At 39.1% G+C, this 14,263-nt stretch overlaps 1 protein-coding gene across 12 annotated transcripts; it reads left to right on the top strand.

Moving 5' to 3' along the window:
- Positions 1-69: 69 nt before the first annotated feature.
- ens (ensconsin) lies at positions 70-13,735 on the top strand. Of its 12 annotated transcripts, none has more exons than XM_068293809.1 (15): positions 70-149; positions 961-1,017; positions 2,570-2,826; positions 2,921-3,063; positions 3,539-3,657; positions 4,305-4,571; positions 5,650-5,790; positions 6,476-6,823; positions 8,553-8,726; positions 8,782-8,951; positions 9,010-9,933; positions 9,996-10,226; positions 10,293-10,678; positions 10,757-10,920; positions 11,012-13,735. In XM_068293809.1, the coding sequence occupies exons 1-15, from the start codon at positions 101-103 to the stop codon at positions 11,026-11,028; spliced, it is 3,447 nt and encodes a 1,148-aa protein (XP_068149910.1). In that variant the 5' UTR covers positions 70-100; the 3' UTR covers positions 11,029-13,735. The 12 variants fall into 12 exon arrangements, with proteins under 12 accessions (XP_068149910.1, XP_068149909.1, XP_068149911.1 ...); XM_068293808.1 differs by having other exon boundaries at positions 2,924-3,063; positions 6,476-7,141; XM_068293810.1 differs by having other exon boundaries at positions 2,924-3,063.
- The last annotated feature ends 528 nt before the right edge of the window (positions 13,736-14,263 follow it).

The following is a 14,263-nucleotide window of genomic DNA, read 5'->3' on the forward strand; positions in this document are numbered from 1 at the left end:
ACTCGATACATCCCTAGTCGATAATTATCAGCACTAATCGATAATTATCGCACTACATGCACTGTCATCTCTAACGTTTAGTTTTTGCAGTAAAGTGAACATGGCGAGTCTTGGGGGCCAGCACGAAAATTATTCGACTAATCCAGGAGGTAGGCATTAAATATTGTCTACCATATAACAAAACGAAACTTCAAAGTTTGACCATCTAACTCAATTGGAAGATTACAAATAACTATCCGGAACAATGTCTTCTGAAGGTGCCAAAAATTTGTCTGTCAGACTCTACTGATTGCGCAGCACACACACACTCACTCACCTCTCACACACACACACACGCACAAAGCAAACGAAGTGAAGAAAAAAAGCGAAAAAAAATTAAAAGAAGCCTTCTCTCATATGGGTGGCAAATGCTGCTGTCTACCGTGTGTTCTTTATAGCCTATGTGCATAATGTTTTCGTTTTCTATCCCCCCACCCCCACCACAAGCCGAAAAAGAAGAGGAAGAAAAAGTCAACCGGAGTTTGAGTTTATAAATAAGTTCATGTTTCCAGAGGAAAACATTATTTTCCGTTGCTGCTGTCTCGCTGCTGCTTCGTCATCGTGCAGCTGAAACTTTTGTTTGTGTATGTGTGTGTCCCCCCAGCCATAACCATCCCCGCCTCCTCCTCATTCTGGCTGCCTACTTTAGCTTTACCCTCCGCTCTCCTCGCCTAGGCAGCCGCTACCGCTGCCGCCTCCTCCAAAGCCAAATGCGTGTTTTCTTCTTCTGGCTACAAGTGCAAAACAGAAGCCCATTGATTTTCCCATTCGATACGATTCTGTGATTGAGTGAAAAGAGTCAACTATTGGTAGAAATAGGTGTTAGGGGGTAGGGAAAAGTTCAATGAAATCTTAACAAAAAACTAAAATCTAATTCAACTTATCCCTTTTTTTTTTACTTTTTTGAATTTTGCTTTGCAGTGGAAAACACACCCCAAAAGAGACCCGAAAGCCGAGAGGGGAGCGCCGAACGAAAAGGTAAGCTGACAATAATATAGTTTTAATGTTGGTCGGTCTCCACTTGTTACATAAAGTTCGACCATATGTAAATATAACTCTAAGCATCTACACACATATATACTAATGTGTGTGTATGTGTTTGTGTGTAAATATTCATTCTGAAGTAGCCCACGCATTCGCATCAGCCGGCACAACTCTGCATTGGTTTGCTCAGGTGGGCGGCGACACTCGCCCCGTCGAAGATGACTCTCAAGGTAGTTCACATTCCTTCCACCTTCAAGATATGTACATATATTCCAACTATCGCCCCGCCCCAGAGCATGATCTCACTAAAACATACTAACCGTTCATACTGAGGAAGAGACCTAGACTCAAGCTTAACGACCTTGCCATGGTCTCGATTGATTTTCCATTGCTACAATTGATGACTTTGTTACAACTCTAAGAGGAGTGGATCAGCAAAAGAGAGCTACACAAAGACTCGTTTGGTCTGTTGTTAGTAGACGGAATTTCGAAACTATCTATAACATGGCTTAAAGGGTTATATGGGTCTCTCTTATCTTAATAGTTGACAGCTCTTAAGATGTGTGTCGTAGTTTCTAAAAATACACAACACAATGTGTCGCCTCATAAATCTAAATATAAAACATAACTTACCGGTGGTGTTTAAAAAAAGGATAGTTATGCCCAATCACTACAATAATTACTTTCCAAAGAGAATGTCCGTTTGTCTGTCGATCCAATTGTTCTACAAGGTCGTCAATCACTTTTGGCGAGAGATTTTTTGTTTGTGTTTGAGGATTTCCAAATTGTTTTTCGAGAGCTTTATATTTTGCACCTTGAATCAACTGAATCATCGTACATTAAAATCTGACCCCCCCAACTCCAACTTTGAATTGCATTTTCACTAAATGTTAATTGCGTCATGAAATTCCTATTCCGAAAAACTACAATCCCAACGATAACGTCCGCCCGCAAGTGTTTTCATTCGTTCGATTACAAGTTTGGTTTGCTATCAACAAAAAAAAAGTTAACAATGTTTATTATCTTTTCTTTCGTTTTCCTTTTGCATATTTGCGAGTCCAATGTCATTTCAATGAAAAAAAAAACACACACACTAATGTGTGCTTACATTTTTTTTTTTTTCCATTTTTTTTGCACACTCTCCGCGAATTGTGAAGGGGTTAACGGGCGGGGGGCGGCTCTGGGTCGGCGGTCGCTCTCTGTTTTGTCAATTGACCCACATAGTTAGTGTACGGACGGCTGGTCGGTTGGTCTCTCAGTCTGATGATGACGTCAGCGCGTTGTAAATAACTTGCCGGCAAATGCCAAAATAAAAAAAAAAACATACACAACAACAACACCGAAACGAAAAGAGAAATGAAACTTGTTTTGTTGTTGTTGTGTTTGCTTTTATTTTTTATTGATTTTTGGCTACAGGTAGCCCAAAACAGCGAAATATGCAAAAGGAATTATCACTTTTTTTTTTTTTTTGTAAATCAATATGATGACAACGACGACTAATTCTCTTGTTCGCCATCCCGGCGATTTATTCTAAATAATTTTCCAGTGTCCAAAGATCGAGAGGAGAAACTAAAATATGCACGAGACCGACAAAATGAGGAGAGACAAAGGAAAATTGAAGAGCTGCGTGCTCAGGCCGAGGCAGCTCAAAGGTATCGCGAACAAAAGGAAGAGGAGCGACGACGTCGCATTGAGGAGATACGGGTCCGTGACACAGAGAAGCGTCATCAGGTGGAGGAGCGGAAAAAAGCCATAATTGAGGCCGAGAAAGAGCGACGCGAATATATACTGAAAAAGAATCTGGTAAGAACTTGTTGTTGTGGGCAAATTAAACAAAACACAAACAAACAAAAAAGCACAATTAAATATGTTATCTCTCTATCTATCTATATGTAAGCAGGAACGAGAATCGCGAATAGAAACAAAGAAAAGGGATAGAAACTCTATAGTGTTTGCTTTCGGTTCATCAACGCCACGTTTACTGGATGTGCCTGCGGATTATGGTTTGGTATCGCCCAGTGCCTTTTGGGGCCAGAGAAGGTAAATTTTCTATTTACGATCCATAGAGAAGAGAATGCACTCAATGCAGAAATGTCAAAAGAACGCTTTATCCAACCAAAATGCATTAATTGGTAGTAGATTACGTCTTGGCCATCGTAACGGTGTTTTCTAAATCGTTTATCAGCGCGCCCACAAGCAAATGTTGCCAAGTCCAATAAAAGTGCACAAAAGCTTGTTAAAGATTGCCGGTGAATTTTTTCTTCCACTGAGTGAAGTATGAAAAATGGTTAGCACTGAATAGAAAGTCTTTCGGTTCGTTAAACTTGTGCCCAGGTAACTAATAGTAAAGAGAAGGCTTTTGCCCCCTCTCAAAAGACAAATAGAATGTTGAAACAACAGAGTTTGAATCGGTTCAATGATTTTGAGAGTCAATGTCGTCGATGCATTCCCTTATCTATGGATCGATTTATTGTCATTATCTAATTATTGATTGGTTGATTATTTTCGTTTCCAGATCAACATCAATATCGAATGTTGCAGCGGGCGCCTCGCTCTCACGTCGAAGTTCAGAGCGTGAACTTGCCGATAGTGGTGCAAAGAAGCGTGCCTCATCATCCACGGACAGACATGATGGTGAGTCAATGAGAAATGTCGAACAAACGAGACTTGAAACTCAACTTGAACGCAACTTGACCCCCACACACGACACACGCACACACCAATACCAATACCAACATACGACAAACACACACACACACACACGAAAATGACACCACCACACCACGTAATCTTAATATATTTTATTTTGCAGTTATCGTTTGTATCTCAGTTGTTTTCTATTTTGTTAAATGTGTGTCCGCCACCCTCCTCTCCCCCTAAACCACTTTCCTCTTATCCAATGATATATCCTATATATCTTAATCAATGTACCCTAATTCTGTCTCTGTATATCTCTCCTTATATATATATATATCCTTATATATGTATAACATGCGGCACAAAATAGATTTTGTTCTAGTACAATTTTGAATACTTATTGTTAGTATAATATATGATTTCGCACACTGACACCCAATTTACACACACACACACAAACATAGAGAACAAAACAAGCTGAAATCACACCTCTGTAATATCCCACCAATTTTCTTTCTCTGTCTATCCCTTAAATATACATAAATATATATATATTGATGACAAATTGTTAATACACTCAATTTGCAAACCGAAACTCACTCACACACACACACACACACACTCAACCACACATACACACACAGATCATCGACGCAAATCTTCGTCCATGTATGAGGTGTTCAATTGGGGCTATTCCAATGATGAGCCGCCAAAGCGGTATTCGTTATCAATAGCCAGCAGTGAGATAAATATTGATGGGCCAGCTCCACCCAATTCAAATTCAAAACAAATTACAACAACTGCGCACAGACAAAATAATAATAATAATACTCCAATAACAACAACAAATGCTGCAAGCCAACACCACTACAACAACAACAACAACAGCAATCATAACTCGTATCGTAAGGGTGAGGGTTCTGTCTTCTTCTTCTTCTCGTCAACTTCTTTTAAAACTTCATTATCAAATCCAATAATATTATAATTATTATGTTCCTGTTTTTAGTAATAATCTTACCATGTTTTGTTGTATTACCCTAAAATTCCTCACCTACTACTATAAATGCCTGTTCAATCTGTTAACCTGCGCCCCCCCTGTCTCCCTTTGATGCTAATCCTTTTTGTCAAGTAATCTAACGGTCTCCTTCAGCATGTTTTTCCAAGTTTTTTGCATGATGTATAAACTCCGTCGACCCCCCCCCACACGTTATGTGGCTCCTAATATTGTGCCTGGCTCATTCTTTTTCGCTCGCTCTCTCTTTCTCTCTCCCTGTCGCGTTTTGCTGTTGAGACTTACTAACCTTGAACAGCAGCGGCGCAGAAAATCTCTTAGAAAAGGCTGTTCTCTTATTTTATTTTATATTTTTTTTTTTTAAGTAGCTTGTTTTCTTTCTCCCTTGGCATGGTTGTTATTCGAAAAGATTTTTACACATGAAATTTGGGTTATAAGATGGATATAAACTGATCTTCCATATCATTGACTGTGAAGAAATACATTTAAATTTACGTATGCATCTTATTAGAAGTAAAATTGTATAATAACTCCGAAAACTGGCGAAAGCAGGCGAAAATCTCACTGAATCTCAGTCTGTATCAATTGAAAACTCATGCGACTTATAAAATGTAGTTACAAAATAATATGTGTAGGAGCTCTCTAGAAACAAACGAATCATAGTTAATATAATTATATGTAGGTACTTCCTCTACGAAATCCAATTCTGATCCGGAAAACTTTATGCATCCATCTTATTGTAAAACCTTCAGCTAATGTGTAAATATTTTTGAAGCTATATTTTTTGGTTTTGCTTTTGGTTTCTTATTTGCTCTTAGTGAACAAGTTAAAATAGTATTTTTTTTTTTATATTTGAGTTCAATTTGCTCTCTCTCTCTCTTAACGATTTGTTATTACGCCTGTTATCAAAGATTTAAGAAAAGAAAGCAAGAAAGAAAAAACCCAAATTCCAAAAACCACTCGAACCAATATTGCAGAAGATATCGTTGACACATCACCCATCGTGTTCCGAAGCGTTTACCGTAGGAAAACGGACCTAATGCCAACAATACCCAGCCCCCGAGACGGGCATTATGGTTCGCGCAGCTCATTGAGCACCACGCCAGCCAGAACCCCAGGTAAGATTGCGACCCCCATTCAAACTATTACTACAAAGAAACAAAAAAACAAAAAAAAAAAAAAACAATTTAGTTACAGCTATCATCTAAGATCTCATTGTACTGCCATCACAATCAATCATCAATCAATCAATCTCCATTGCCTTCTCATTCAGTTAGCCCATTTTGTAGGTGCCAAGTCCTCCCGAGTGCTCCAGAGTTGCCAAACCCCCGCCTTCCCCTTTAAAGAAAAAAAAACCAAATACCTCTTACTTTTTCTCTCTTTTGTTAATTTGTGTATTAAGTATGTTGTTTTTATGAGGAAATGCTTAGGAAGAGAGTATGGAAACCATGTTACCTACTACCTAGCACTATATTTATGTAAGCACCCACCGCCACCTACACACCAAACAACCACAACAACAACAACACACCAACCACACACACACACTTTCTCGATCTCAATCTCACGCATTCTGTAGCCTAAACCACACACTTTCTGTCCTCCCCATTTGTTTCTTTTTTTTTGTGCCGTCTTCTGTATAAATATAATTAGCTAAATAAGGATCTCCTCTGCAAAACATAGCAAACGAAGCTACCAAAACTAAAAAAAAAAAAAAACAAAAACCCTCAAAACCAAAAACAAAACTGTTTCTGATTCATGAACCACTTTTTCACTTATCACTAACGTGAATCACCACCACAGGACGTGCCTACTCGATGAATCGACTGGATCAACTGGCCCAGCCAATACGACGCAATGGTGAGCATGTTCGTGCCATTCTGGAACGGGAGCGACGTGAACGTGAACTGGAGATGCTGGACGAGACGTCCTCGCTGGGCGGCGGTGTCGGTCGGCGAAATGCCGCCGGTTCACGCTCCAAGCGGGCGGGCAGTGCTGGTGGCAGTGGAACAAACAGTGCCACCGGCAACATGTCACGCAGCATGACCCATTTAGCGGGCACCACACATCGGGAGCGTGGGAAATATTCATTGGGCGGCGGCATTTCGACCAGTTTCCGGCCACTGGGCAGTTCTGGGCAACGTGACTCCAGTAAGAGCATGACACAGATTAGTTCTTCGTGGTCAACATATGGCACTACACCAACAATTTACAACCACCAATACCACAACAACCACCACCACCACCACAACCAACCACAACGCCAATCCAATCTTGGCTTACAAACTGCCGCAACTAAAAAATATCTTCAATCATCATTTGCCTCATCTTCCGCATCCTTCTACTCGAACGCGACTAGGCGTGGCGGCCAGCAACAATATGCGACTTCTACTAACCCCTATCGTTATCTCGATCTCGATCCAAACTCATTGTTGCTCATGAACTCTTCTAGTTTGTTAGTGAATGCAGGTGTGTGAGAAAACAAACAAACAACTCAAAAGCTACCAACCACCCACTCCATAAAACAAACAACACACCATTATCGAACTCCTATCCTCCTAATCGCGGCTAGTTGTAGTCACTGTAAACCATTCAAATCAATTCAAACTCCATGACAATAATTTTGTTGTAGTTCCTACGGTTATAAAGCTATAACCTAACCAAATCCCCTTCACCACCAACACCAACCCGATTAGAGTAACCACCAAAACAAAAAAGAACATTGCACACTTAATTGGCTAACTCGAAAATCACACCTTTCCCCCATAGACACACAAACACACCAACACATACACACACACATGCCTAAAGTTACTCACACATACCAAAAAGAATATATATTTAGTCCTACCAAACATTAACATTAGAAGACATACAATGAACGACCGATTTTAGATTTATCCTTTCATGTTCTCCATATGAGCAACAATTTGTTATTGAGATTACGTATCAACAAATCAATTGAGGATCTAAGTTGTCCGATCTATGCAAATGAAGAAATAACCTCTAGCTGCACCACCTGAAGCTAGAGGATTTCAAAATACCTTACCCTAGAGCTGGGCCGTGCAAGATGTGTTGCTGCAAGAGAGTAATTCAGTTCCTACGCTCTCAATTTTGTTGTTCGAGGACTTCGGCAACCCATCGGTTCACACGCAAAAGAAATGACGAACGTGTTCGTTCCCAAGCTCTTCGTTTCTATAGATCATCTTTCGAGAGACATTTCGAATGGATTAAAGGATTAAAGAACTATTGATCGATCGTCCATATTGTATGCTGAGTTTTCTACCGCCATTGATCTCTGTCGTTCGTTCGTTCGTTTCTTATGTATGATTTTCATCATCATCATCATCATCACACAGTGGAAGCGGAACATTTTCTATGGCATAGTTATCTTTTTTGTTCGTTTTTCAATTAATCATGAATGGTTTATTTTTAATTTTGGTTTCTCTACATTGCAAAACAACCCACAAGAACACACCACCCAACCCAAATACTCCCACACGCACACAGAAACAGCGGGGCATTATATACATATATCAAACGCACTTAGCCTTATTTGTCTATGATATACAGTTTGATGTCCTTATTCCCTTTGAGTATATGTATGTTGCCCGCTATCTATGTGTTTGTTCTCTTTTCTATGGTTTATGGTTAACTTTTTAGAGTATATTAATTTAGGCTTTTGGTTTTTGTCCTGTACTATGTTTTGTGTTTATCTTTGGTCTTTTGTCTTTATTTGTTATGGAAAACTCTGGTGACGGCCACAAATCACATGTGCTTTTATGTTTAAAAACAATTCCCTCCTTTTAATGCAACAAATGGAAAAATAATTATCTTTTCCATCATTCGAATTGATAATATGAATCTTTGTTATTGTTAGGCTCGCGATCGGGCAATGCCACACCAGGCGGACATTTCAATAACTCAAGGCCCGGCAGCGCCATGTCCACATCCACAACAATGTCCACATCAGGATTAGTGCCCAGACGACCGGCAACAGCGCCACGTAAACCCAGACCAGCAAGTATTGCCGGCACTGGTATGTCCCTTGAGGGTAAGTATGCTTAAATTGAGATTTTTTCTGTGCTCACATCGTTTTTTGTTTGCAGAGATAAACAAACTAAAGAAGGACCAGAAGCCGCCGGTCAAAACAACAGCCGCTTCTCCATCTGCACAAACGACCCCCAAACGAACTGCAAACCTAATGTCCACCTCCTTAATTGTGACCTCCAGCTCATCACGTTTGAGCAGCGCCGAAAAGAAGACGCCCTCAAAGCGGGTAAGTTGCTGGTAAGACTATGTCAGGCTCTTCTCTACATTTTTGTTTTTTCCTGCAGGATTCTCCAATGGTGCCGAAGGCTGCATCTGCTTCAAAAGCTCTTCCGAATCGTACAGCCAGCTCGGAGCGCATTAGCAGGCATGCCAAGGAGTCAAAAACCAAGGATACCTCTGCAATGACCAGATCCATGATTGTCACCAATAGCAATAGCAGCATTAGCAGCACCAGTACCACAACTATCACCACTACAACAACAGCAACTACTAGTAGCACTCTCACACCACCAGCTCTAGCTCCAGCTCCAGCATCAGAAACAGCTCCTTATGTTCCTGATCAAAATGGTGTGGAAAAGGTGTTAGCTGCTGAAGAGATTCCTGTAGATAATTCAGCGGATGTAACAGTTGCAGCAATTGAAGCTCCGGTTACGGCTGATAGCAAGGCAGAAAAAGAGGCTCTTAATTCGGTGAAAACTGAAGAAGTAGCTCAGCAGGTAGCACAGACTGTCGAACCGATACCAGCTTCTACTGTTTCCACAGTCACCGCTACCGCCAATGTGGAGGAGAAGGCAGATGAGGGCACTGAGAAGGAGGTGACAGCCCCCAAAGCACAGCCGCCCCAAGAGCAAACGGCTCCCAAAAAGCCATCTCGAAGCAAGGAAAACTCTGAAGTGCGAGAGCTCACGCCACCAGCACCCAATGCTGGTCCAGATGGCAACGATCTGATGACGGCATCAATGATAGCCAGAAAAATCACGACCGAGGAGGAGGCAAAGGCCGCCTTGGCCGAGAGACGACGCCTGGCCCGCGAGGAGGCCGAACGACAGGCGGAATTGGAGCGCCAACGACTCGAGGCCGAACGTCTGGCCGAACTGAAAGCCCAAGAAGAAGAGGCCGAACGACAGCGTCTATTTGAAGAGGAGTCAACACGCCTGGCAGAAGAACAGCGGCGTGGTGAGGAGGAGCGCTTACGCAAGGCCATCGAGGTAAGTAAACGGAAAGGTATTCAGATTGAACGAATTCTGATTATTGCATTCTCCACACACAGGAAGCTCAACAGAGGGAAGCGGAGGAACAGCAAAAACGCGAAGAAGAGGAACGACAGAGAGTAGAGCGTGAGGAGGCTGAAAAAAAGGCCAAAGAGGAAGCCGAGAAGCAGCGTGTAGAGGTAGCTGAACGTCTGAAGCGTGAGGAGAAGGAACGGGAAGAGCGGCGTAAACGCGTAGAAGCTATCATGTCCCGTACACGCAAGGGTGGGGCTGCAGCCACTCCTTCCAAGGTAGCAATCTATTAAATTGTGACTTAAAAGTACAAATTTGATAAATTTTCTTTGCTCATTTTTCAGGAATCCAACGACAGTTCCAAGGCAGCTCCGACAGAAGGTCCCAAAGAGGCCAATCCTACAGGTGGCAGCACCAGCAGCAGTAGCGACAGTAACAGCGGCAGCAGTAACAACTCCACTGGTGGCTCACCCAGCACTCCAGCAGTTACGCCTTCGGTGACAACTGTCTCCTCCTCGGAGCCACCCAACAGCCAGGCCATGTATGAGCAGTCGGTGGTAGATAAAGAGAACTCGCTGATCAATAGCTTCTCCACAATGATCATCGATGAAAATGCCAAGAACCTGCAGCAGCAGCAGGTGAGCAATGGCAAGCTCTTGGCGGAGTTTACCACCAACACTCCAGCAGTGGCCAATGGCAATGGCCACATTGAGAATGTGAATAACAAAAAGTAAGAGCAATTAAAACTAGCATTACCAAATCGAGGACTACTAAACCGAAATGTAACTCTATTTGGCCACCCCCACAGTGACATCAATCTGCTGCAGGATACAGTGACTCCGACCGCCACGCAGCTCATCGATCTGAGCATTGAGTCACAACAAGATCTGCACCTGAACAATAACAACAGCTTGCTGACGAGCACAGCGGCAACCACCACGCTAGTCACTGCTGATAGTCACGAGAATAAAGGTGCCAGCCCCTCCTTCCATTAATCTATCTTTGTCAATGTTACGCTAATCTGTTCTGTCAATCTGCTCTCTCTTTCTCTGTCTCTCCATAGATATATCGTTGCTGTGAATTGGAAGAGGAAACCAAACATGATTGTTTTCTAAATCTAAATCTTGATATAGCTAAATGTGTGTGGAGTATTTATTTATAGGAGCATGAGATCTATATAAGGAATATGGAGACAAACTATGGTTACTACTACAAAACAACAAAAAACAAAAAGAAAAACAGGAAAACATAAAAGCTTATATATATATGTTTATATATATATTTATGTATGTGTACACATATGAAAAACAAAGTCCCGAATATATATGTATATATATATATACATATATATATATATATGTACATATATATATTATACATACATAAACAGGAAAAAAAAAAATGAAAAGAGGCCGCAGAGAAAACAAGAGTGCATGTAATTAGTTAAGAACTAAGACAAAGATAAGAGCTAACGAGATGGATATAGGATATGATATAAGCACACACACAAACATAACAATTATATATACATATATATATCCGGTGTCTCGTAGCTCTAAGGATCGTTGCGAAGCAATTAAATATCAAAGAATGTTTGTGAAGCATCAAAAAATGCAATTTTCGATTTAATTCGATTTGCGATCTGAATGATGCATAATTTAATTACAGAAAAAACAAAAACATAAAACAAAAAACAACGCTTTAAAAGTTTAAAAGTGCATAATTACAATTGAGTATAACTTGAAACGGCGAGAATAACAAAATACACAAGCGAAGGATATAATTAAAAATTATAAATACATATATAGAAATCATATTAGGAAAAACAAATGGGTGATAAAATATCACCCCACCACGGATGGATATCAAAAGAGAACTTAACGCGAGATTCAAGCGAGGCACAAAGATATGAGCGCCCCAACGCCGCCGCCATCACCTCCGACCGCCGCCTCCCCTCTATGAAATAATATGGAAATATAAAGAGAAACACACAAAGGGAGATCCAAACGCCGAAAATCGAAAATGCATACCCCAAGAACCTTGGAGCCGCCCCCCCCCCTTTTCATAAGCATAATGTTTAGTTCGCCCGCCCCGCCCTACACGCGCCTCCTTTCCCTCAAGTATGCACAGTTCTTTTGTAAGTTAAGTTTATTACGTTGAGCCAACGAATCGTGCGGTATTATTTATTAAACAAAACAAAAAAAGAGAAAGTAAAACAAATTCAATTGAAATTATTTGCTGATACTGTTTGTTGTATGTCCAAATTAGAAAGAATTCATGAGCAGAATCAGATAATATATATATATATATATACAAATATAGGTAGCCTATAAAAAACATATACACACACACACACACACACACACTGTAATCATAGATATCAGATATCAGTGCTTGATAAAAAGAATGCCTAGGTCTAATCTAATAATGATGGAAACGGAAGGAGGGGAGAGTAATGAGTGATGATATATATACAATTGTACTATTTTGTAATAGGTATCAAAAGAAAAAAAAAACAAAACAAAAACAAATTCTGATTATGCTTATGTCATTATTATTATTATTACTATTATTATTATAAACAATTATTTTCCTTTTTTTGTCTTATTGTAGTAAAAGTTCAGTGTAAATTATTTTTGTGCGTCGTCTTCATATAATAAATATTTATACATTTATGTATATATATATATATATATGCATATCAATTTAATATTATATATATATATATTTTTTTTTGATAACAAGTACGTTTATTTTTTTTATACATGCATATATATGTATATATATGTATATATATATATATATATATATATATATATATAACTGTATTTTGTATTTATCCATGTGCAAAAAGAAACAAAACCAACAACAAATAAATTATGATTATTTTTTAAATTATTTTGAAAAATTCTAATGTTTAGTCTATCCCCACGCCTCCTTCCTTCCCCCAACCTGTGCACTAATCATAGCCTAGTAAATTGTATTAGCATGCAAGAAACAATAAGATTGTAAATTGAATTGAAATCGATCATACGCAATATATATGTATGTATATGTATACACAAACTCACATAAATGTTTACACAGACTCATCCACTTGTATCTGAGCGACAGGGCCTTAACAAATTGAATGATTTAATGATTGAGAGGAGCATAATGATAATGATGATGATGATAATGATAACGATAACGATGTTGCATGATTGAGACGAATTGAAAGAAAACCATTTTTTCCGAAAGTTTCGCATGTGAAACCCGTTAATAGTTTAATATTAATATGATATAATAATGGCAATATATGTATGCAAAACTAATAAAACTCTAACTTCTAGTTAAATAATGCTTTCCTATGTTATAAAATACCTAAAGGCGATATAATCAAAAAAAAAAAAAAAAAAAAAAAAAAAAACAACCAGCAAAAGACAAAACTCATATAAGAATGAAATGTTTACTTCAAATTCAAATCATTTGACAATTTCAATTGCAAAAAAACAACAAAAAAACCCTTCAAGATCAAGCTGAATTATGTATATTTAATATTTAATACTATTATATCACACACATGTACACAAACAAAAAAACTAAAGCAATTCCCTATATTTATTTAAAACACACACACACACAAACACACACTGAAACACTAATAAAAGTTCTCTTCTTAATGCGGAAATTAAAATGAAATGCAAACAGTATAATAATAATACATATATACAAATATCAAAAACTCTATATTTGTGTGAATAAAAATGTAACTAATTCTCAAGGCATAAAATTATTGAAAAGTGAAGTGTCCGTATTGTTTTATACATATGTATATAGGGTTCACATAACTCTCTTGGAATGTCGCAACGATTTCTCTGATAACCAAGCATGACTCTTCCTTACCTTACTCACTTTATAGTTGAACTTTATCTGCACATTGTGTTTGGAAAGTGAAATGACTTGAATCGTTATCTTGCTATGAGTACCTACTTATGTTTCTGATTTCAACAGTTAATAACCTGAAGGAGGCGATTCGAAAAAGGCCTATGACATCATTTGTATTGCAAAAACAATTAATGACGTAAGTTATTGTAATTTGGGAGTGCATTCAATGTCAATCATAAAGTGCTATCAGAATGCTACTGGATATGATATGCGAAAAGTGTATCATCTGCTACCTTTGATGGATTGATTAACCTAGCCAAACAATTACTTTGATTTTTACATAGTTATTAATTTAATCTTGCATAAAGGGTATCCTCTTATTTTGGCAGCCCCACCACTCACAATGTTAAATCGGCCCTGTGCTACGCTGTTAATTAACAGTCAACAT

This window comes from Drosophila tropicalis, unplaced genomic scaffold, assembly GCF_018151085.1.
Source record: "Drosophila tropicalis isolate 14030-0801.00 unplaced genomic scaffold, ASM1815108v1 contig_805, whole genome shotgun sequence".
Lineage (NCBI taxonomy): Eukaryota > Metazoa > Arthropoda > Insecta > Diptera > Drosophilidae > Drosophila > Drosophila tropicalis.